Source organism: Anopheles bellator, chromosome X, assembly GCF_943735745.2.
Source record: "Anopheles bellator chromosome X, idAnoBellAS_SP24_06.2, whole genome shotgun sequence".
NCBI lineage: Eukaryota > Metazoa > Arthropoda > Insecta > Diptera > Culicidae > Anopheles > Anopheles bellator.
In genome coordinates, this window is record NC_071287.1 from 1,902,149 (window position 1) to 1,926,570 (window position 24,422).

A 24,422-nucleotide genomic window follows, 5' to 3' on the forward strand; every position below is an offset into this window, starting at 1 on the left:
ATACTTTGCACTTTTAAAATGTTTTTATTTCTTATTGTTTGTTCCATTCGTTTGTAAGTTACAGGGTGTGAACAATGGAGGACAACTAAGAGAAAATTTGGTTAATTTTACAATTTTTTTTGGAAAAAAGGCGTAAATTCAAGCTAGGCCGCTGAAATTTTGCGTGGTGTTTATGGTGCCGATACTCTAACAGCTGGCTACGTGAAATTTTGGTTGATCGACCCGTTTCAGTTATTTTCGATGTTAAAGATGCACCTCGCAGAGACAGGCCCATCGAACGTCGATTTCTTTTTAGCCAACCTAATGTAACACAGATTAAAACTATATCGTTTATAATATCGTAAATAAACAAATATTTAAATGTGAGAAATAAAAACTATCTGAAAATGCTTCGTTCAGCAAGGCCCAAATCGACGTATGTTTCAATACTGCTCGAACGGCTCGATGGGTTCGAAGCGCACTAGCCGATGGGTTCGCTCCGGGCCGATGCTGGCGAGTTGTTTTGACAGCCGGAACGCGACCGCATGTGTTTGTTTACATCGTAGCTAGATCTACGGAGTTCGTTGTTGCACGTGGTATAGACTTTTAAGCTTTGTGACTGATCTGAGGTGTGTTTTCCGTGCATTTCCGTACCTGTGTTCTTCGCAATCAACCATGGACCTGATGCTGAGCAATTTCATTGTTGACGGTGTTTCTGGGAAGGGTCCTGAAAAGGTAAGCCTACAAATCAACCTCTGCCCACAACAAGCACTCAAGCGTTCCGGCGCTGTGCGACATGATGCTGCGAGGAAAACAATGTAAAGAACCGTAGGGTGCGACGTATTGAAGCTGCTTGCCTAACGATTGCTTCTTGCATTCTAGACACAAGCGAGCGTTCCGCTCAGATCGGCAAATATCGATTCAGGAGGGGTTCCTTTCTCGATAAGCTTCAATAAGCCGACTCCGATCAAGGCAGTGCTAGCCCGAAAGCGACCGGTTGCTAAACAGATGACCTCAGCTAAAACCGTTGATCGGCTCGAGCCACAGAAAAATGTTATCAGTAACAATAAACTAGTGAAAGAAAGCAAAACGAGGTCGCCACCGCTTGAAGAAACCAAGTCCGTTGGGAAACGGAAACGTAAGGAAACGGACTGTATTGGGCCAGCAAAGTTGGCTACCGAATCCAAAAGTTCCGTGAAAAGAATTGATAAGGACGATTCACTGCAACAAAAGGCGAAGGCCTCCACGTTTAACTTTACCACGGATACTGGCGCCAGAGTTCGCGCACGCAAACCTAACATTTTCGATCGCCTGAAAACCGACCTACCAAAGGTGGAGGTACCGATGGTGCAGCCGATGGAAGAGAACGTGTTTAGTGAGGAACCTATCGAAGCGCTCGACATACATTCACACACGAAGAAGAACGTTAGCGATCTGTTGCATTACACGCACCTCACGATGGTACAAAGCTTAGCCATACCACGGTTGCTCGAGGGGCGTGATGCATTGATTCGAGCGCAAACTGGGTCAGGAAAAACGTTGGCCTATGCGATACCGCTCGTTGAAGCACTTCATTCACAGCGGCCGAAAACACGCCGCACCGACGGCATCCTGGCCGTTGTGATTGTGCCGACCCGCGAACTGGCACTGCAAACGTATGAACTGCTGGTGAAGCTGCTAAAACCGTACACTTGGATTGTGTCCGGTTATCTGTGTGGGGGCGAAAAGCGCAAGGCGGAGAAGGCCCGTCTTCGCGCGGGTTTGAATATACTGATCGGGACACCGGGCCGCTTTTGCGATCATATTCGCAATACGGAGTCTCTTAAGCTAACCGGAGTTCGGTGGTTAGTTTTGGACGAAGCCGATCGGTTACTGGAGCTCGGCTACGAGAAGGACGTCAAAGAGATTGTCTCGACGATTCAACGTGTCGACGCTGATCAGGCAACCGTTCGACCGGAGGGTGCACTGCAGACAGTGCTACTGTCTGCCACTTTAACCTCCTCGGTGAAAGAGCTCGCTGGGTTGACGCTGCACAACCCGGTATACATCGAAACGTGTAATGCCATTCGCCAACGGCAACGAACAGCTGGAGCAACAAGTGATGGGGCTACCTTTGCCGACCATCTGCTAAATGTGGACGAATGTGTTACGATTCCTGCGACGGTGAAGCAACGCTATTTGGTAGTACCGCCCAAGCTGCGACTGGTTACGCTCAGTGGCTTGATAGCGCACGAGCAGCGCAAAAAGCCATCCAAGGCTCTTGTGTTTATGGCGACACAGGATTTAGTCGATTATCACTTTGACATTATGGTGGAAGTGTTGACCACGAAGCGGCTTGACTCTGATGAAGAACTGGACGACGAAGAAGACGAAGATGCACGCCAGATGGAAAGTGGTAGCGATGGGGGCTCTGTGCTGCTGCCACGGTTGGCCTTTTTCAAGCTGCACGGACGCATGACGCAGATTGAGCGAAGTTCGGTGTTTCAGGCGTTCCGCAAAGCGAAAGCCGCCGTGCTTATCTGTACGGATGTGGCCTCACGCGGTATCGATGTGCCCTGCGTTGATCTGGTGGTGCAGTACCATGCGCCGCAAATTCTTGCCGACTATGTGCACCGAGTCGGGCGCACCGCCCGAGCAGGCCAGTCCGGTAAAGCAGTTCTTTGCGTCGAACCATCCGAAGTGGAGTTCATCAAATACCTCGCCGACAAGCAGATTCGGTACGTACCAAATGTCACCCACTCGTCTACGCTCTTGCACTAAATTGATGTGCTCATGTTTCATTGACAGGATTCAGGAGGAAAAAATCGACGGAATTTTCGTATGCCTTGGGCAGCTGCTCAACTGTGGGCAGAAACGTATAGGCAAGAACAAGGAACAAGCCGCGATTGAGCTGCAGTACCGTTTCGAGCAGTTGGTCGCCAAGGAAAAAGAACTGTTCACAAGTGCCAGCAAAGGTAAGTGTTCCAATCGTTCGTAGTAGGTATGGTTGTCTGAATGGACTGTATTTCTATTTTATTCAATTTATTTATTTCATTGAAGACAGTATTACATTTACAGTATCACACTCAAGAGTGCAATTTTGAATATCAGAGTTTCTTAAATGTGTCAAAAAAACTTCATTGGAACGCTCAAAAACGAATAACGACGACGTTCCTTTCAATGTCGGTAGCTGTATCCATTGCAGGATATTCATTCCATGAAACCATCTGCAGTGGGTTAGGTTTAGTACGGTAGGTGTGTGGTTCTGGTTTGTTCCTTGGGATTCATGAGGACGTTCAGGTTTTGTCAATGGAAGCCACTAATCGGAGGGGACTCGGATTGGTCTACAATCGAAACGACAACAGTTGCCGAACAATTCGAACGTAACTTTCACCCGAAGTTTCCCGAAGCGGCTAATCGAGTTTAGCTATAATTGTAGGTTTCCGCTATGCTCTGTGAGGGATGCCGATGATGGCGGGTGCCAGCAATAATGGTCGTAATGGCTTTCTAAGGTCTTGCGTGCCCGATTTCGCCCAGTTGTTTGCAAATGCGCTTTTGCACGAGCCCCAGTGTTTTTTTTTCTATTTTCTCTTTGTCGTTTATTTGGTGCCTTTGGCGATAAAGGACACCTCCGGGCTGGCAGCGCTGCCATCAAAGTAGACCAATAAGGACAATCGTGTGCCCACGAAACTGGTGCCACCGGTCGACAACCATTCAGCGACATGGGTGGTCCTCGATAGCGCCTCAATGGGAACAGCAAGACACGTAGGACAGTGCCAAATGGCCGTTGTACAGGAGCCGTACCCCAGATCCCGACCGACTAGTCGACCGGACACGATGCCCGTAACCGAAAGTCAAACAATGTGACGGTAGCGTCGATTCACTGGATGCCAGCAGCGTTTCCATGCACCGTCCTTTGGTGTTTTTATTGTTGTTTCTGGTGAATTTAATTACTGTTAAAAACATCCGCCGTCCCCCGTGCCGTGACGGTTGCACGGGCATGGCCCCCGCTTCGTTTCGCTCCCTCCCGTTACCCGGGAGTTAACAATGAACGCAGCGCAGCGCGCATACGGAGACGAGTGGCAGCGAAAGATCACACATAACGGAAACGGCACCCCTTGCGGTGTTGACTCGTGGAAAACGCGATTGTTGTAATGAGCGAAGCGCGGTAGCCGACGGGATGCTGTGCGTTCCCCTGCCGCCAAGGAGCACTCGACTCGACGAACCACAGATGATACTGTTTCCGCGCGTTGCCTACCGTGGGCCGCCAATTTGCTTTCCGTTTCTCGCTCCCGGTTTATCCTGCGCCGCCTGCGGCTGTACCTAATAGACCGTGCATTGATGATGACACATGCACAGTAACATTATTGAAACATTACTGTTTCGCCGCGCGCACCCTCCTGCGTCCGCGAAGCGTGAATGGGACCCGGTAAACCCGGAATGACAAATTGGATTGTGCCAAAAGTGAGTTAGTGGGCGATTCGTGGCCGGTCCCGCGCGAAGGTGCCTACTGCCGGTCGTTTTGTGGAGCGCCTAGGAAGGGAGCCACTCCAACCGGAGGACTACTACACTTCGGAGGGTTACTTCAGTGGGACCCGCAAATATTTCGACTGACATCAGCATAAGCGTTCCCATTCTCCCGCGTCCGGCGGAAACGATATCCACTCACTATGCGCGTGTATGTGTTTCTGTGGTAATTGATATGGCTTAACGTAACTCCATTAAACCCCGGCCCTCCTTCAGCGGCAACGAACACAAAAGGGGTGCGTTGGCGATGTGTGTGCCTCATTAATTGCGCTCTACATCTCGCCGCGCCGTTACATTACGACGGCTCTCTACCGATTGAGTTGGTTTAGGGGTGCCTGTCACTAACGCCCACCCCCCGGCGGTGGCTGCTAAAGGTATTGTGACCGAGCGCGCCACTAGAAGCCGAAGTTCCCGCCGCCGCAAGTCCTTCTCGAGTTGGCAAGTGTAACGACGAGACGCTGTGCAACCGTACATCCTCCCTTTATACCACCACCCGGCATAATGCTTCGTAATAGAGGTTTAATTCACTCCATAATTAGTCATTAATCACTTTAGCGACAATCGTATCCGATGCTTTCGGTGCGCGCGCGCTTACCCCGGGGGTGTTCTCCTACGCCGTGTCCGACATCATTGTGGGTTCCGCGGATTATTGGCCGGAGCGTGTTGCTGCTGCTGCTGCTGTATAAAGTGGCAATTTTCTCTTCCGATTCCGGTGCGCACTGTGCGGCCCGGCGGCAGGCAGGCCGTAATTTTCAGAGAAAAAAGAAACAGAAACCTCATCGACGATGAAAACAGCAACACACAGGCAGGACACACCACCACAATCCGTTCTGCTCCGTGCAAGCTCGTTGGGGGCCGATCCGGTCCTCCAGTCGGAACGCCCGGTCGATCGAAGCGGGGCGGCGCCGAAAAACCCAGCATGAAGCGCTATTTGATTTGGCTCGGAACGAAGTAAATTCATCTGGAAGAAAAGAAGTCAGGGGATGCTGAAAGCGTTGAAGGGGGCAGAGCACCAGCGGTGATGCTGCCAACAGGGACAGGACACGATGACTTGTGTGTGAAGAAAGTAGCAACGTGTGGGCCCGAAAAAACGGGGTCCCTGTGAAAGGTAATAAAAAGAGCGAGAGAAAGAGAGAGAGAGAGAGGGTGAGTAGATTCCGAAAAGCGCCGGCTGGTGGCACATCTGAAACTTTCCTTTTTCACGAGTTTCCTGTCTCTAAGTGAAGATTTTGTGTTTTTGCAGAGTGTTGGGGTGTGTACGTGAACGCCCAAAATCCCGGAGCGGGAAAGCAGTATTTCCCCTAATAGGATTAAGAGCCGATTTTCGTGCCACCGACCGACCGCACCGGGCTTCTCTCCGACGGACTCGGCCCCGGGTCTCCACGTTCACACAAAGAGATTGTCCCGGAACGCGCCCGGAAGTGGAACAACTTTCGGCAAAATTCAATTTCATTCACGGGGTGGTACGGGGAGCAATCAGGACGATGGAGGACGGAGCAAGGTGCACCGTCGCCCCTGGTGACCCGTCCCCGGTTCCCTGGCCATCGTTGGATGGATTGGCTCAGGTTGGGCTCTAAAAGGTATATCATTACAGGGTTGAACTTCGCCCCCACGCAAACCCCCCACACCCACGGTCCGATCGACCGACCGGGGTTTGAAGTTGGCTTGATAGGATTTGTGGGGTTTGGGATTTGTGGTATGTAAAGTAAACGACCCCGGGAGCGGGGCTCGACACCGGCGCTGTCGCCTGCGTTGGTCGGTCGGGTTTCACTCACTTAATTAGTGTCCCGCCGCTCGCCCATGCCCATCCGATGTCCGGGCCCCGTCTGGTCCGTATGAGCTCTCCGGTTCGGGGCGGCATCACTTGCGGTGCGGCATGCTTCCAGCAGCTCGGCAGCAGTGGGAGATCTAGTAATTATCCCGCCGGGGTCAATTAATGTGCGCAACGGTGTGTGCGGGTGTGGGGCTCCGCCGTCGTTGCGCCGTTGCGCAAACCTGAAACTAACAACTCAGGCCGACTCGAGGGCCCGCCCGAGCGATCCGGATTGCAAATGTTCACAGAGCTCTCGGAGATGTAAGCGATTCAATCTAATTGATGTGATTAATATCGACGCATCGACGGGTCGGGTGGCGCTTCGCTTTTCGGTAGCCGCGTGGTGTAGTTTCTATCAGCTACTGCTGCTGCTACGGCTGATATATTCTCCCCTGGAACCAGCAGTGCGCACCGTCGTCGCCGTAGTCGCCGCCTCCGCCGAAAGGAAACCGCATTACGACGTCGAGGGGCGCACAGTACGAGCGGCCATTTTTGGCCACCGTCACCAACGGTTTGCGCCAGCGATTGGACTAGCCGACCCGAGCCGAGCCGAGCTGCTCCTGTTCCTGTTGCGGTTTGTGATCCAAGCCGGCCGGGCCCGACGAACGGATCCCAGGTCGGTCGGTAGAATGGATTTATTTTATTGAATTATTGTTATTTGTTAATTACCGGCCCCGCAAATCAGGAGAAAGGCCACCGTCCGACCGGTCGTCGGTGGAACTCGTTGGTTCTGACTGCACCGCGGGTTCTCTCACGTTCTTCCAAGCGTCATCCGGTTCTCGATCCTGTGGTGGATTTGGTTGTTTTTTTGTTTTGATTCGTTAGTCTCGTTTTAGGATTTCGCGTACCACCCCGTCAGCATCGGGCGATGGAACCGGGCGGAGTACGGGGCTATATCTCTTTTGGATGATTGGCTTATTGATTGTTCCTGAGATTTTGACTGTGGTGTGTCCCGCGTGCACCTCGTACTCGCGCGCTTGGCCAAAAGGACTAGAAGTTGTACGATAAGCGCCATGCTGAAGCACGGAGAGCGAGATAAAGTTTCAGGCAGAGTCGGTGGGCGAGAGTGAGAGCAAGTGGCAAGGGCGGGACGGGGGTTCAGGGAGAGAATATAGTACGTTTGCCTATTTATACATATCTATATATATATATATATATACATATCTACTGAGTGTGAGAGGCTGGCGCAAATAGTAAATTATGTCAAGGAGTATACAGAGAGAGAGAGAGAGAGAGAGAGAGAGAGAGAGGGAGATACATAAAGAGAGAGAAAGTTCGGACGTGGGGAACATTTTGGAAGCGTTGATTAGTTTGCCCAAAATGTCTGCGGCTGCGGAATGGGATAACGCCTCGTCGCCAATGCCGGATGCTGAACATTGGACAGGATGCGGCATATAATTCAGCGGCACCATTTCTCGGAACATGTTACCTAGCCTGGATGGAATCGGCGGCTGAAGCGAATCCGTGTGGGAGCGTGTTGCGTAGCTAAATCAATGCTCCCCTCGTAACACACCGTGTCAATATCGTTTCACTAGCCGAGCACTTGGCAAACTTGATGCCGCCCAAAGTTCGGACTTTCGGAGGAGCACGAGCCAACGTGCATTACATCCAACAGTTATTTTCCCCGGCGAACACGGTTGAACGGCTATTTCTACACTATAGCGTTAACCGGTCCCCCCCGGTTATTGTAATCCCAACCCCCAAAATACGAGCTAGGCGCAACAACTTGTTCGCCTTCGCCCATAATTAAGTATGTTAAAGACAAACGAAGTAAATGAGCAACATTATTCCTCGTGTTCGTGGGATTCCTACGGCATTCGCGGTATTATAATAACAAAACACTTTTTTCTCTCGGTTCTCAGACGAATTTCAATGCAATCTTGGACCACCATCTGCGGGATGGTTCGAATTCGATGACCTATTGAAATATTCGATTGGTGTCTACGGCTCTCCGTTCGGCTTGTGGCCACCGAAACAATGATGGTTCAATCGATCGGAACTCCCCGACAGTTTCACGATCAATCGCGACTCCTCGTGCACTCTCGGTTCGCCTGGTCCTCTGGTACCTTAAATGACCTCGGCAGAGGCCTTTCCAGCCAAGTAACCGCAACCCAAAGCTGGTTCAATCCAATCTGGACTGGACGCCTTGGGCAGCCCGGGGCACTCGAGCGAAGTGTGTTTGCAACTCACATCACTATGCTATCAGGAGAATGGTAGTGTGGGAAGCTGGGAGTCGGGGGGTCGCACTTTTCCCTAGAGAAATGAAAATCAAATCAAACCCAGATCGACGCGCACTCTGGCTCCCGGCGATGGGCACCATCCGGTCGGCCACCACGGACTTCTCGCGAAGTCCTTGCTGAGGAGCTGAGGAGCACCTATACCTGGGTTGATTGTCGCGGTAGGCGCATTATACATTTTCTTCGCTCACTTCAACAACACGCCAAACTGAAACAATAATCATCCGGCGCGGCGCGGTCCTCCTCGCGATTTGCGACAGTCGCGCACAGCGCACGCGGGGATTATTGTTGTTGCCACCAATTGAAATGCCATCGACGGGCCCAGAACCTCGCCATGAAGGACCCTCCATTCATTGCGCTCTCTGTCTCTTGCTCTCTTGCCCTCTCGCTCTCCGAAGCTATTTATTGTGCGTTGATCTCGTTTTCAACGGTCCTTCAACGAGGACGACAACAACATCAAGGGTGCTGTGCTGCCGATAACTCCACTCCACTCCACTCCACAGGCTCTCGCGCCAGGTCGGGCTGGAAAAGTCATCACACACTCTGCGCCCGACTGTGTATGTGTTGGCGGCGGGTCCCCTGCCCCGGGTTGTTGTTGCTGCCGCGCGCATGTTTCTGTTTCTATTTTCGCCTGGGAAAATCCCGCACCCCTCGCCCCTCACCGAGCTATCCTCTAACATCATCCCCATCCCGCGTATGGCCAGTGCCCAGAAAAAGGGGCCAAAATGGCAGGCCAACATTATTAGTAACGGTTGCGGAAGCGCGCAATGCGTGTAGCGCCACCGGAAGAGCGAGAGGGCAGGCGAGAGGCGAAACAACGGGCACTCGAGAGCGGCACACGGAGCTGAAGTGAGCCGAGAAGTGTAATATGTACGCCACAACTGACTCGCCGCACCACCGCTCCGAGTCATTAAGCGTCCATTAAAAATGAGCAAATTCAATGACTTTTCAATTGCTGCCGCTGCTGCTGTTGCTGTGCACTCCATAATAGACCTCTGAAGTGTGTCCCTCTTGACTTTGGGTTCGGCTTCCGTCCTTCCTTCCTTCGTTCCTTCTCATTCTCATTCTCATTTTAGGTGGCCTGCATTGGCGGCATTATCCTTTTTTCCCTGCTGCCCTGGCTCAATTGTTCCGACCGATCACCAGCGAGAGAGAGAGAGCGAGCGAGCGAGTGAGTGAGCGAGCAAGAGAGAGAGAGAGAGTTGCCGCGCTTCTCAGGCAATGTGTACGGCTCATGGAAGGGGTCCGCTGTTTTGATCTTTTCCTTCATCTCGGAATGCCGAAATCTCCGGTGCCGGCCAGCGAATATCCTGGAAGAGTTGTAGGCCCCGATGCGACACCTCGAGTACCGTGGAGGCGACTCTGGCTCTCGGGTGATAAGCTGCGTAGCTGAGCGCAGAGAACACGCACCCGCAACCTCCAACGATTCGATGCAAGGAGACCTTACTCCGCGTCTGGTCAGGTCCCGTCGGCCGCGGAAATGTCCGATCGCCGAAGCGCGCTAGCGGCGACTCCATCGACGGCTTCTTTCCGCTTCATGAAGGGCCGATGCCTTGGGCCCGGCCACTGACCCAGTCCGGCTGGCTGACTGGCAGGTGTTGATGGACACACCGAAAGACGATATGTGCTGCGTCTGCTTGAATTACCATCAGTTCTTTCGTGGGGGTTGGGGGGTTTCATCAGGGCGCGCGCGGCATTACGGGAGCCTGTCGTTGGCCGCGCGAGGCTTAATTGAACATTAATCCCGCGCGAACGGCGGCCATACTGTTCCGGCTCGCCGAGAGCCGGCTCGCGCGCTGTGTAAGCCGCCAAAATGGTAAAATAATTACGCCGACCAAAAGCCGCCGCTGATGACGCTATGGGGGGCTGCAGTGTATGCGGTGGGGGTACCACGGCATCGTTTCCCGTCCCCCGGGGGGAGCGTTTCCGGGTTGTGGGTTGTGGGTGCCGTAGATGTTACATTGAATTTCTCAATCAATGGTCCACTTACAGATTTCTAGCCCCAGAGAGTAATAGAGATAGAGTAAAAGAGATAGAGAGAGAGAGCGAGAAAAAAAGAGAGAGATTAAATAGTAGCCCTCTGAACCCTGACATGCAGGTCTCTTATGGCCCTTCTGCCGTCGCGACCCTCTTGACAATACCCTTTGAAACGAATGAAGTGGCCGGCGATGGCAGTTTGATGCGAGATTAACGCCGGCCGCGATACTTACGGAGGGTGCTGCGTGCTGCTATATTGTAATACATATTATTCTACTTCCATATTTTCCATTCGGTGCCGCTGCCGTGGGAAACTCCAGCGTTCGTGTCGTGGGTTCGCTACTATTCCAACTTCCCGAAGGAGCTACGCCGTATATTCACGATCCGGGCGATCCACATGGGCCACTACGCCAAGTGTCTGGGGTTGCGCGACCCACCAAAACAGTTCATGAAGGCGCACACTGGCCCGAAGGAGCAAGAGGACGAGGAGCAGCAGAGAGTCCGGGCCCCCGGTAGAAGGTAGGTCCTACTCGAGCTCGAGCGCTCTGACGCTACACAAGGCGAGGCAGTGCTCTAACTTTACCGTCTATTTCGCCCCCAGGTCCCACGGTGCCGAAGCTCGTCGGCGTCCGGCGGGCGGTGGACGGAACGGAAGGCCGGCAACTGAGACCGCCGGCCGGCCGCACCGAGATCTGGCCGACTACGCCCGGCGCTCCCGGGTCCAGAATACGTCCGAGTTCGACAGTGGCCTCGGTCCGGCCCGCAAAAAAGCGAAAAAAGTAGTGACATAATGTCCTTCGAGAGTCCTTCGCCATGGCACGAACAACAGTATACGGCAGCCGGACCGCGGGCAACACAAAAACAAACAAACGGGCAATAAAACTGCTAACTCCTCTATATACAGGGATCCCAGAAACCGTCAGAATCTATTTCACTTATTCGTGAGAAAGGAAAGAGAGAGAAAGATAGACAGGGAGAGCGTTAAACGTAGTTCAGTTTGTGGCTCAGATAACGGTAGGCCATCTTCCGGTTGCAACGAGCGAACGAGAGAGAGCGCGAGAGAGAGAGAGAGAGAGAGATCAACCGTTCGCCACCGGCGTTCACGCAGGACTCGAGGTCGGTGACAGCCGCCAGAGGTCCGTCTGGAGGTCCGTCTGGTGATTGCCTGCTTGATGCGGAGTCGGAGCCACAACCAACCACAGCCCCCGCGGAGGCGCAGCACAATTGCAGAAACCGCACCGTTCCTCGATCCGCACGCGCGCGCCCCCGCACCCACAACGCAACGCCCCGGCGCTAATGGTTCCCAAATGGTGCGGTTTCGTGTCCTCTCGGTCTCAGCGAGTCCGAGAACCCATCCGGGAGCAGCCACTGTTTAGTGCCACTTTCGAGCGAGGAGCCCCCCCACTCCGAGGGGCCGTGGCCGTGACGTGGCTGGCGCCACCCGCTTGAGGCTGTGGTGCGTTTGTGCGCCCGCGCTCGGGGTTGCTGATTACGATCTCTCTCTCTCTCTCTCTCCCCCACTCCCGGAACGGCCATTTGTCGGGGCGATCGGCCCGTCGGGAGAAGATGACGAAACGAGGCGCCATCCATTAGGCCGTGGTCGTGCGGTTTTTTTTTTGTTTCTTCCTTACGTGTTTTAAGCTCCCAAATACCCTGGCGGCTCCGGGTTCAGCGGGAGTGCATCTTCTCGTCGGGCCTTACTGCCCCGATGATTGTATTGCCCTCCACCCGCACCACTCCGCTTCGTCGTTGCCTCTTCGCCGGTGCACTCCTGGCAGCCTCTGGGTGCAAGCCGTGCCGGTAATGACAAGATGATTGCAATGCTACATCCGGGAACCCGGGGCTGCAGTAGCTGCGATCGACCATTTCGACGGCGATTACTGGGGCCCCCCGCCCCGGACCCGGCCGGCGGCCGGCGATGGAATCAATTCGGTGGCAGGAAGTAACTGATTTGAGCCCGACGACGATGGCGGCGGGCACACACCGCAGCAACCGCAAGTTGGCGAAGGCGCATCCGAACGGCGACGACGACGGTCAGGATCGGGGATCATCTCGGGCTCTGGGTCGGGTTGGGCGATTCAATCACCGAAAAGAGCGCCGATTGCGCCGGCGTTCAGCGGGATTATTCAATTTGAGGTCGCCGCCGGTCAGTCCGCCGGTCCGGTGGTCGGGTCGGCCCCCGGGATCCGATCGGCCCCTGTGATGTTCCCGAACGGCGAGGCGGAAACTTCGCTCCGAAGCGCTCCGGCGCGGTCTGGCAGGCTCATTAGTGGTGGCTGGCTTTTTAGCTAATTCTGTTTACTCAGCAGTCAACCCCATTACACACTGTTGCTGCTGCCGCTGATCAAATGCGGGCGGCTACAGTTATGGCGGCCCATCTCACCCCCATCCACACGCCATGCATCTGCGCCTTCCGCCTTCCGAGGTTCGCTTTTTTGTCTGCTGTTTTTCTGCTGTGTTCGCTTCTTGCTTTTTTTGTTTTTGCTTTTTTGTTTGCTTTTGGCGTTAAACATCCGATGTTCTATTTTTATACCCGTGGAACCACTGCTTTTCCAGGTACTTGTAAGAGCTTTCAGCGCCCTGAAGCAGGGTGCTCAGAACACCTCACTAATAGAGGCGCAATGCCGGAATATTTGGTTTTAATTTCGCTCACTCATCTCACACAGGCCCCCGTCCACCTCTCCTGTGATGGGCGCTTCCGTGGTTCCGGATCGGAAGGAAGGAAACGCACCCGCGATCGAGTCGCTCCTCGTGGCGCGGCGCGGCGCCTTGGTGTTTTTGGTCGTCCGTAGGAAAGCGAAGCCGGAAAAACGGATGTCCGATCGCCGAGCGCACGCCCGGGGCGGTAATTGTATAAGTTTACAGTCTGCAAGGAGGTTTGGTTGAGCTCGAACTCGAGAGTATTCGAGGTTCGAGGCTTCGTTTTGCTTGGATGCCAGGTACAGGGTGAGTAATTTGTGATATTTTCTTTTTTTCATTTGGTTATAACAAGAAAACGTCTTAATATTTTTATTTGAAAGGTTGCATTTGGTTGCAGAAATTGAGAAAATATGAAAAACTTATTTCCAAAGTCGTAGGTCTTCAACTCATGTTAATAAGCATAATTGTCGTTTTAGGGGCTCAGAAAAACCACACATCGTGCAAGAGAAGCCAATGCACCCAAAACGAGTGACTGTTTGGTGAGGATTTTGGAGCCGTCGAAAGGGTTACACCAGCGAGCAATGTGGCTGATTGGTTCTTCGGCGAAATTGAAGCTGAGAACTTAGTCAACACTTAGTTGCAATAGGATGGCACCGCGTGATATACAGCGACAACCACAATCAATATTTATCGTATGTTAACAAACCAGCAACTATTGAAGACCTGAAGACCGAAATTCAATTTGCCTTTGCTGAGATAGAACCAGATAGACTCGAAAATGTACTCAAAATAATTTTTTAATTTTTTAAAAAAATTTATCGTAAATTGTACTCACCCTGTACTACCGGCAACATAATGTTGGCCGGGAAGATGATCGCTACGGGCCTTCTATCTCGTGCGTTATCTCTCTCCCTCCCCCTCTCTCTCTGTCTCTCCCTCTTTCTCTCTAACTGGTTTAAATGCAATTGAAGCCCAAAATGGCCCATGAAATTAGGCACTCTTCGCGAGGTGGCCACGCACATAACACACTAGTGAGAGTGACAGAGCGAGAGAACGGAGGTTAGGGCGAGAGAGAGAGAGAGAAAGGGTTCCGAACCTAAATCGATTCCTCGGTAATTCACCAAAATTGAACATAATTATGAGAATCTACCTTCGAGAGGTTCCTTCTGCCCGAGGGAGACGTGAACTACCTCCCCTCCGGTTACCGGGGCTTGAATGAACAGTTCCGGACTCGAGTAATAGATTCGGAATCGAATCAAACTATTTCAGAACTACCATCAGTGGAGGGCCACCGGAGGAGGTGGTCTGAGAGCACGTTAAAAATAGAAATTTCCACCGCGAAGTGACCTTATCACACCTGACCAGAGCGGTGGCGTGGCGTGGCCCGGTGCTTCCATTTGCCGCTCCATTTCAGTCCGTCCATCCGGCCCACCCCTTTCGGCGACTTGATGGCGGCCCCTCGAGATCTGTATCGGGCCGCTGACAGCAGGGTTTTAGGTGGGGAATGTAGCCCCCGGATTGAATTCCGATCGGGCGGCCGCCAGCCGCCAGCCGCGGGTCAGCCAGTGACAGGGCTGCCAGGGGACTGCCCTGACAGCCATTCATGTTGGCCGATGCCGGCGGGTGAATAAATTACGAACTACGGGCGCGTGCGCGCGCGCGCGAGCGGGAGCCGATGTAAGTTAGCGCCGAGATTAAGATCGGGTTAATCGGCACAGCACAGCCGGCACCGAGAGACGGCAAAACGATCTTCACAGGGCTACCGGTGTTGACCCGTGGCTCCGGTGGCGTCACCGAACTTTGCGATCAAGATGTCGGGTGTGTGGGTCGGATGTTTCAGCCTGCGGGTGTAGGAGTGTCCGTGAGGTCTAACTGCGATGCTGCTGACTGCTGAGGCTAATTGATCCCTCCGCGACCGCGACCTGCTCGATTTGACTGCTCGAAACCCCTCCCGTTCGGAACGGCGCGCAGCAATCGCTCTTAAACGCTTCGAAGTGCTGGGCCTCAACAACGGTAGCACTTTGAACTAATTAGGTTCGGCGGGCTAATTAGCGGTGTGCCCGACGCCTTTCCGGATTAATGGGCCACTTCACGCTGAGGTGGCTGAGAGAGAGGGTGCACCGATTGACTTATCGCATCGCCGGTTCTAATGGCGCCCCGGGCCCCACCCCACGCATCAGCAACCCCCGTGGCACCCCAGCTAATGACCAAAGATGGTAATTCAAGGCGGAAAACTGTAAAGCATTACCGAGGCTAATAGTGACCCCGTCTTCAATCCTCAGGCTCTAGACCACGGACTCCATTTTCGCCGGAATCACTCGGAAAACTGGCTGATTCTTCGGTCGGACATCTTTGAAACGCTCAAGGTCGGCCCAACATCATCCTACAGGGCTAATCGGACCCACGGGGGCCCCTTCGGTCGTAAAATTAGCGGTTTCCGGTTCAGGATCTCATGTGCCGCTAGGGAAGGGCCCTGACCAATCCTGGCCCAGGGTGTACTTTCTCGAGTGGCTTCCTCGAACGCACAGGATACGCCGAGCGCGAAGGTGTTGCAGAAGGCTCCGGCTCCTGGCTCGGGCAGATTAAATCGGCACCAGGCTTTTCGGCCGACCGCCCGGCCAATGATTGCACCGGAATGCAGGGAGTCAAGAAAACTGGAGACTGCGGGCCACGAGGTTGCTGCGGTCTTTATGTTGGGGGGGTTGGGGGGAGCTTATAATATATATTTAATGATACCATTGTTGCTACCTGTGGCCCCGGATGGGGACCTAATAATGTATCTACATTATTACCACAATAATTGCGGTGCCGATGGGTGCCGAGGCCGGACGAAATTGGCCATTTCATCTGCCTGTCAATCTTGTGTGCCAATCGGCGCCAGCCCCGGCTTCGTCAAACCGCGGCGACCGTTGTCGCCGATTAACTGGCCCCTCCGGTTGCGACGTCGGACGTGGTTTGCGACGTCGAAGGCACCGCGCCATGATGATAACTGCAGCAGCAGCAGTCATGGGGTGCCATCATGATCCCACAAGAACTCCTAGCGAACGGGGCATCCGAAGTGCAGCCCACCTCGACCTTCTCGCCGTGCCGTAATTTATGTGAGCTGTGGTTGTGCGAGACGCAACCCTAAGGACCTAAACTGTTTTGATTCGGATGAAGATTTTTGCGCGGCGGCCCACGGATCACGGATCGCCCGATCGGATCAAAAGCCCGACCCCGGGGCGTTGACGTGACAGGACCACCGCGTAGCTGGCCGGGTCCGCAATTCGATACTTCCCGGCCGGTTTTGCGTTCGACCCGGCTCCCTTGACCCCCCCCGGGTCCGGTGGTTCATATTTCGCACTCCAAGATCTCTGGTGGTGGAGTCTCCCGAAAAAAAAAATACTTGCCCACTTGACTCGAAATTGGGAGCGGGCTGGCTGGGCGCGAATCGTCTGCCGGTTCGGGGACCGATTGTAATCCGATCGCCTGCCAATTACAACAGTGTTATTGGCGCGTTCGGACGCTCAGTTCTGCTGCGAGGGTGCGCGGGCAATCAGATTTGCTAGTGTGGCCCCCTTGAGGCTGGGGAGACTCTCGATCTATTGTTGTGGCCTGGCACGTGCGTCACTAACCCCGGACACTAGACATCCGGGCCCACCAGGAAAGAAGCAGTGAGCTCATCCTCGTGGTCAGGCGGCTAAACTGGCGTCCATCGAAACCAGAGGGGGGGGGAAAAAACACAGAGTTTAGTCGATGAATGGAGTTCGGGGCCAGGAGCCTCGGCTGCTGCGGTGTCAGGATACCCCGCCGATCGGACCATCTCCACGTCTCGGTTTTTGAGCGGTTGGACCACACGGACGGTATCGCTTCGGTGCACCTTCGCCCGGGTATCGTGGACGGTTTCGATTTCGATCCTTGCTGTTTCTCTCGGTCACCGAATTGATCCCCTCGCCACACAGCTCCAAGGGGTTGTTGCTGGTTTCTTCTCCTTCTCCTTTGTTTGCATTTTTGGCGCGCTCAATCGCTCCGATAGCATCCACAGGGAATCCAGTAGCAAACTGCACGGAGTCCTGCCGCTGGGAGCCAATATCCTGTGCGTGTGTGCGCCCACTATGCAACGTGATTCCCAACCTTGGCATGGAATGTCCCTATCAAGAAAAAACACTTTCTCGCAGAAGTATCAATTGACATAGGCTTCCCAGCCCGGCGAGCTATGATGACGTTCAGAAGAAATGCGCCAAATAAGCGTAGCGAGAGAGAGAGAGAGAGAGTGGGATAAGAGAGAAACAACATGGAACCTACGTAAGGAAGCCCAAAAGTGCGGAACGATTCAAGATGCCTCTCGCTCTCGACGGCCGACATGCGCAGCCTCCGACTTAACTACTCTGCCGCCGTATTGACAGAGAGCATGTAGTTAGCTGAAATCAGCCGTACCGAGAAGTTTCTTGTCCTTCTTTCTTTTTTGGTGCTGCTGCCCTTGAAGGTGAACTCCCTTTAAAAAAAACTGGTATGGAAAATCCCACTTTGATGTTACTATTCGACCATCCGTCAATTTCAGGCTGTGGGGCGTTGGAAGCCTATCAGTACCTTTTCTCATAACAAGGCCGAGCAATGCCTGGGTTCGGTAATCAAATTTGTCTAATTTGTTATATACGGGGTTTTCCAAACTAACGTCCTTTTTTCATTTGGCTATAAAAAAACATAATATTTTTTGATGCTTTAAGATTTTTTTTTTAAAAGGTTGATTCTTCATTTTGCTTTATGAAAAGCAATTTTGGTCCAATGTTCACCACGATTGGCTTGGCAGTAGCCCGTTCGGTCGACCTATTTTTGAGTACATTTTTGATCCGAGGTCCTATTTCGATAATAGCAACTTGAGTTTGGGTCGCGATGTCTACCTTTGAAATAAATGTTTAAGCATCGAAAAATATTCAACCAAGGACTACTACTTTCCGCGTTCCAGGTGTTCCACCTTCGAGTGCCGTCAGATGGTGACCGCCGCCGCCACCACCCCCGCCGCCGCCGCGAGCCGCCCTGACCTCATTGCCGCGAGCGCAAATCGATGGAATAATTTCCCATTACGGTAGCGTTTACGTGTACATGATCGCTTTTTAAATCGAGTGCTGCTCGAGCTTCTTGTGACGGGGGACCGGTTGGCACCTGAGAGCACCGCCGACATCTGAAACCGCAGCGCGTCCCACTCTACCGCCCGATAACCGCCCGCCCTCCTCCGATGAAGTTGCTAAACAAAACCGAACCACGAAAAAAACTTCACAAAGTCCATTACCATGTCCAGTGCGCCATTTTTGCAAACCATTCCCGGTTTTTTTTTGGTTTTTAAATTTTAAATTGCTCACCCTATTATTACTCTCTCATAGGAGGCTCGGGGCTCGGCGAATGGCAGCATAGCGAGAAATTAAGTTTCCGGTTGACGACGACGACGAGGACGAAAAAAGATTTAAAAAAGCGCAAAACAAGAGGCAAAAAAAATCATCCGGAATCACCCGGGTTTGATCTCTTGGTGACGCACAACTTCCTCCGGTCGACAGGCAGGCAGGCAGGCTATCGATAAATGTTCTACACCGCGGCGCACGTGTAGCTCCCTTGCTGGAAACGCTGGAAACATCGGAGCAAGGGCCGGACAAACGGTCCTTCCTTCCTGCCTCTGTCCTGCACGGGGGCTGCAGGAACTTTTGCGCTGGGCCAGGAGATGAAAGTGGACACTTCCGAGAGAGTGTGTGTTACTCCGAGCGCAATCTAATGGAAAATGATGATTGATGTGACGCGCGCTTTCCCCCCCCCTGGTGCTTTGTGATGTCAGACGGTTGCTCGCTGAGGCAGATAACTCAAAACATAAGCTAAAACGGAACAGGAACGGAAAGGATGAAAAAAATACGCTTGTGGTGGTGCTACTAGGAGCACTCGAGAATACTGTAGAAGTGTGCCTCAAAAGAAGTAGGCAAATTTTGGAGGTGTTGGAACAGTTCCAACTGGAACTGGAACTGAATGTCCAAAGTCCAACACTGTTCACACTTCAGCTTCCTGGTCTGATCCTGGTTCTGGAGCTAGTAGAACTAGCTTCCGGACGAACAAAGATGGTTTGTCAACGGTTTCGTCCAGATGGTACACAAATGACGGCCACATTCTCAAGTTGGGATGTTTAGAACTCCGTTATGGGTTAATGCGTATCAAATGCCATCGATTGGTATTGCTGTGTCCAATAAGCCCGGCTCAACCGAATCGTCGTCCTCGATCGTTCTGGGGCCAGCTGACGGGGACGCCGATCGCTAGAGTGATGAAAGAATGAAACACCAGGGGGCTCATTCCGAGGTGACGAATTGAATGCCAGCTACCGACATTAAACACCGATCCGGCGATTCCTGGATCGAAGCGCTCGAGAGGTGCAGCGGAAAAAAACTACTTCTCCGAGCAGTAAGACAAACAGAAGCCCGATGAGAGCTGCCAAAAGGCTAGTAAAAAATCCTGAACCCCGAAACCTGCCTACCGAACCTAACCTACAAAACCACACAAAAAAACAGCACACGGCTCCGGCACACACATATCGACCGATAATTGCTTCCCCCCAGTGGTGTTGGTGATAAGCAGTGGGAATACAGGCAGCGTGTAATTATTGGCACTCCCGATCGGACGAAGTCACGTCAGCCGTCACCGTCGCCATGTTGGAATCGGAGCCGTGCTGCGTGAGCACGCAGGGGTCACACTATCCGACTTCGACGACGCCGACGCAAAGGCTTTCGAGTTGCTGCGAGTTGCTGGGCTTTGTTCGGGCGGGACTCTGCCCGAAGCCGGGCCGAGCCGAGCCGGTAGCACAATAGGCCCAACAATAGGCGGCGATTACGCCCGGGGGCCTGGGGTCGGGACGGGCACAGCCACCGGTGTGACGGGGAACAGAACAAAATGATTCAAATCGATCAACATCCATTAGCGCGGCATGGTCCCCTCTGGCACGGCCGGCCGGCCATCATCATACCAGCGGGAGGTGTAGAGAGAGCCGAGGTCGGCGCGAGGGGGCCCGGAATGTAATAAACACAAAAAGCCAAACAGTAGTAGTGGAAGCAACGAAACAACGAAACGAAAACTCATTTAGTATGGAGGAGGCTCCTGAATTTTTTGTTGTTCCGGAATTATCTGCGGGTAATCGATGAACGGCGGCAACAGCAGCAACCTTCGGCACTCCTTCTGGGCCGAGGGCGTTAGCGAGGATAAAGCGGTAACGAGCCCCCGCGCGATGCTCCCCGGCCGGCTTAGAACGGCCGTTGTTCGTCTGCGGCCTTCTTGGGTGCGGACCTCGGAAGGCTTCAGTTACCGGCCGTTTGACAGATCTTTCGCCGAACGTGCGGGGCGCGAAGTGCATGATTGCCCGCGAACAATAGACCGAATTTAATGGTGGCTATTAGAGCGATTGGTGGCCACTAGGGGGCGCTCACGAGCGCGCGTTGTTCAGCTTCTGTTTGCCGCAGTTTCGCAGACTTTCGCTGCGACTATGCCATTCGCGCCATCTTGTTTTCGGGTTCCCAAGTGCATCCCTTGAGGGGCCCACAAGTTCCGAAGCTCCAAAAGCTTCCAGCTTACTGTGGATTCCCCATACCACTCCTGGAGGAGGTTCCGCCGGGAAGTCCAGAAGTCCAGATGTTCCCGAAGAAGTTCCAGTTGCATTTCGGAGCGCTTCGAAAGTGCAAGAAGTTCCAAGAGCCCAGCGAGCCCCGACCGGGGAAGTAGTCAGAGGGTACGGACCAAGGACCGGGGAAGTCGATCGTCCACCACCGACACACCCCAGGAGGTTATAAATGACCGCAAAACGATCGTTCGGCCACTCGGCACTGTGCCGCGGAATCATTAAGCTAACCTGAGCTGCGCAGCAATGGCGGGTGCCCCGGTGGCGGGGGGGGGCCGCGCGCGGATCCTTTTGTTTGGACAATGGGTTCTCGGATTCGTTTCACGGAACCCTTAAAGTGGCTGACTGGCTGGCTGGCTGGCTGAGGTCCGGTCAAAAGGCGCGAAACATTTATAATTTCTCAACACTTTGCATCGTTTATCTCGCCGACCTTCGCCGCCGCCGACGACGACGCGGGCAGAGACCTTTCGGCGACCTCTACACGGCACGGCCCGGCGGCGGAAGCACCGATCTACTGCTGCTGTTGCACACACTCGATGATTGGAAATAATTGTTGATTGATCGCGCGCTCCCCGCGCACCCATCGGACACGCGGATGGAACGAATCCATCGCCGAAGACCCGCGGTGTGCCGCGCGGAAGCCTCCGCGGATGCCTCCTGCGGAAGATGCTTTGGCACAACCGGGGGGGGGTGGGGGGTCGCGGAGGCGGGTGCTACGCGGAAGAAATTAAAGGCATTTTTCTTCATTTATCAAACCTCCCGAAAAAAAACCTGGTCGGCCGCGTTGGAGTCCTACTGGAAACCTCTGCCTCGCGGTGCGGGATCCTGTGGGGCTCGTCCGGGGGTGCTGGTGGTGGTGGTGACGGGGGGGTGGCACCATTAAAAATCCGAGTCCATAACGAAACGGCGAGTGGCGAGTGGTGGCGGTTTTGCGGCGTCGTTCAGCTGGAGCTGTCAAAACCACAGAGGAGTCCGGTCCAGGAGTCGACCAAAACGTCACATGTCACACGCTAGGTGTATAGAGTTGTCGGAGCCTAGCTTCCAATCGCAGATCCGGGGCCAGATCACTTACGCCACTCTCTGCAGGAGTAGCCATGTCCGCTGTCAGCACCTGGAGTTACGTCGTCCCCGACATCCCCGACGTCGTCGATGAGTTCTGGGATGATCGATCGCCCTGTGGATGGCTCATTAGAGGCCGTGGTGGTGGTGGCTGGAAACCCCCAGCTCGTTGGAATGCGCGAAGATACCCATCCGTTAACCGGTGGGTAACCTCACAGGTCCGCAGGTGCCGACGATGGTCTTCCTCGGGCCCGTCCGATAGGCATCTGGACTTGCCGGGGGTTGTGGGAGTCCATGCGATTAGGTGAGCAATTAGAGAGTGAGAACGAGCGAGTGGCCGAGTCCTGTAGGAGGTGTTGGTCCACGGCCACGGGTTGCAGTTGTCACCGCCAATTCCGTCGTCCGGACGACGAGGATGGCCATGCAATCTCTGAATGCAATTTAATGCTCAATCTCTCAATTTGCCCGCCGCCTAGCTGTGATTGTGGCGGGTAGCATCAGCATCAGTCAGCAACAATCTTCGCACCTCCACACTCCCTTCCCGGCCCCTCCTGGTCGGACGACATCGGAGGCTCTTGGTCGTTGGACCATTTGTCAGGCGCAGTAGCCATGTGGATCTGTCGTGGCATCCTTTCGGCATCGACTTCGTTTCGCTTTCCCAACCCATAGAGAGGCTCTCTCTCTCTCTCTCGCTCGCTCGCTCTGTTTCTCTTTCCCTTTTCTTTCTCCAGGGGCCCCTGGGTTCCTCATTATGGCGGTGGACGAAGATTAATTTATCATTCCATTGACGCGCTCTCTTGATGCGCTGGCGAGAAGAGGCTCTTTTCAGGCTCTTGACGCTCTCTCTCTCTCTCTCTCTCTCTGTGACGCTGCATGACGTCGTGTCGGGTTGGAAATTGGTGCGGCTGCTCCTGCTCCAGGACCCGCAGGCTTTTGAAGCGGATGTTGTTGACGCTGCTGCTTTGTACGGTGTGTATGGGAAGGATGTTGCATACCATCACCGCGTCAAGTACTTTTTCATCGTGCCCTCTCTCTCTCTGGCTCCTTCTTCCCTTGATTCTCATTTCTTTTTCTTTCCCCCCCCTGGTTCTTGCTGCCCCTTTTTAGTTGTGGTGGCCGCGGGAGGAGGACGCGAAATTGCTACCGACAATAGAGCGGAGCCACGTGGTGTGAGCGAGCGAAGAGAACCAGAGCCCGAGTGATGAATGATCATTGCCATCAGAAGTTAATTGTTGTAAAGTGGCTTTTCTTTCATTTGTCCCGCAAGGGGCGGGCGGGCGGGGGGGTATAAAGTGGGTGGATCGGGTTGTGTCGGGGAGGGAAAGGAGCGAGAGAGAGAGAGAGAGAGATTTAGCGAAGCAGGTTCATCGCGGATCGGTCATCGGTGTCGGACATCGAGAAGGCTCCGTGTCGTCCCAGAAAAAGGGCTTATCTGGCACAAACGAAGAAAGTTTCGCGTTGGAAATGGAATTTCATAAAATGAACAGGTAATATTTTATCTCCCTGCAAACTGCTCGAAATTGCTCGAAATTGCCCGAATATGGAATCGTAAGAAAGGCTAGTACTTGTCAGACCCCCACAAAAAAAAACCATCCACTGAAGCGATGAATTAAATTTCTATTTCCTCTATTTCCGGGTCCGTTTGGTTTTATCAGGCTTCCTGTGTATTTGTTGCCCACACCAACGTAGCGGTAGAAGCTTCCCATCCCAGGCGCAGGTGAAGCTACATTAATTAATTAACAAATAACAAGATACCTTTCGGAAGGGCCACCGATCAACTTGCAGCTAGGCGTACTGGCCCGGGGCCCACGTCGAAGGCTTTTCCTAGGGCCCACCCTAGGGGCCCGGGCCAGCCATTTGCGGTCATGAGCTGACCCCCCCAGCACCCCCTTCGCTCTGGACATGCGAGACGGGCACAGCTAATTACCGAACCATTATCTTAATGAGGGGTGAAATTTTTATTTTAATACTTTTCCCGGGCTCCTGCGGGTGCGGGTTTCTCCCGAAACACCGAAAATCAACGCAATACACAGACGCACACACAGAAAAGGGTTTCTACTGTGCTATTTAATTTACACCTTCACCAGTCATAATGGATGGGGTCGACTCCCCATCGACTCGGTCGGTGATTGAAAAACGGGGCCATAAAATGGAGGGCGACTAGCCCCTGAACCCCTCTCATCGGCCTCTATCGGCTACCGTAGCGGGCACTCTCAAGTGATAGTAACAGGAGACCATATGGGATCTGGCAGTAATGAGAAACAGAAAACGTACGCCCGAAGGTATGCAACCCGCCAGCCTAGCCCGATGTCAAAACTCACAGGGAGCCAGTGCGTGCGCTGCCTCGACCACAAGACCGGCGCTACACGAGGCGGGGGGGGCCCCCCTTCATCGATCGGCCAGCCAGAGGCTAACAAGCGTATCGCTTAATGGTAATTGTAGCACATTTTAAGCACACCTCGGCCCGAACGCACCCACACAGAGACACACGCTGTGGAATGGAACCCGGGACCGGGGCCGGTGACCGGGGACCGGTGAAGGAAGGCAAGCCGAAAAGCTGCGGTCCCCGAATAAGACTGAAATCAAAACCCCT

The 24,422-nt window shown here is 53.6% G+C and overlaps 1 protein-coding gene across 2 annotated transcripts; it reads left to right on the top strand.

Moving 5' to 3' along the window:
- Window positions 1-627: 627 nt before the first annotated feature.
- Window positions 628-11,396, top strand: LOC131213593 (probable ATP-dependent RNA helicase CG8611). 2 transcript variants are annotated; one of them, XM_058207663.1, is made up of 5 exons: window positions 628-714; window positions 862-2,696; window positions 2,767-2,933; window positions 10,833-11,031; window positions 11,114-11,396. In XM_058207663.1, exons 1-5 carry the CDS (start codon window positions 655-657, stop codon window positions 11,301-11,303), a joined length of 2,451 nt encoding a protein of 816 aa, XP_058063646.1. In that variant the 5' UTR covers window positions 628-654; the 3' UTR covers window positions 11,304-11,396. The 2 variants fall into 2 exon arrangements, with proteins under 2 accessions (XP_058063646.1, XP_058063647.1); XM_058207664.1 differs by having other exon boundaries at window positions 708-797.
- The last annotated feature ends 13,026 nt before the right edge of the window (window positions 11,397-24,422 follow it).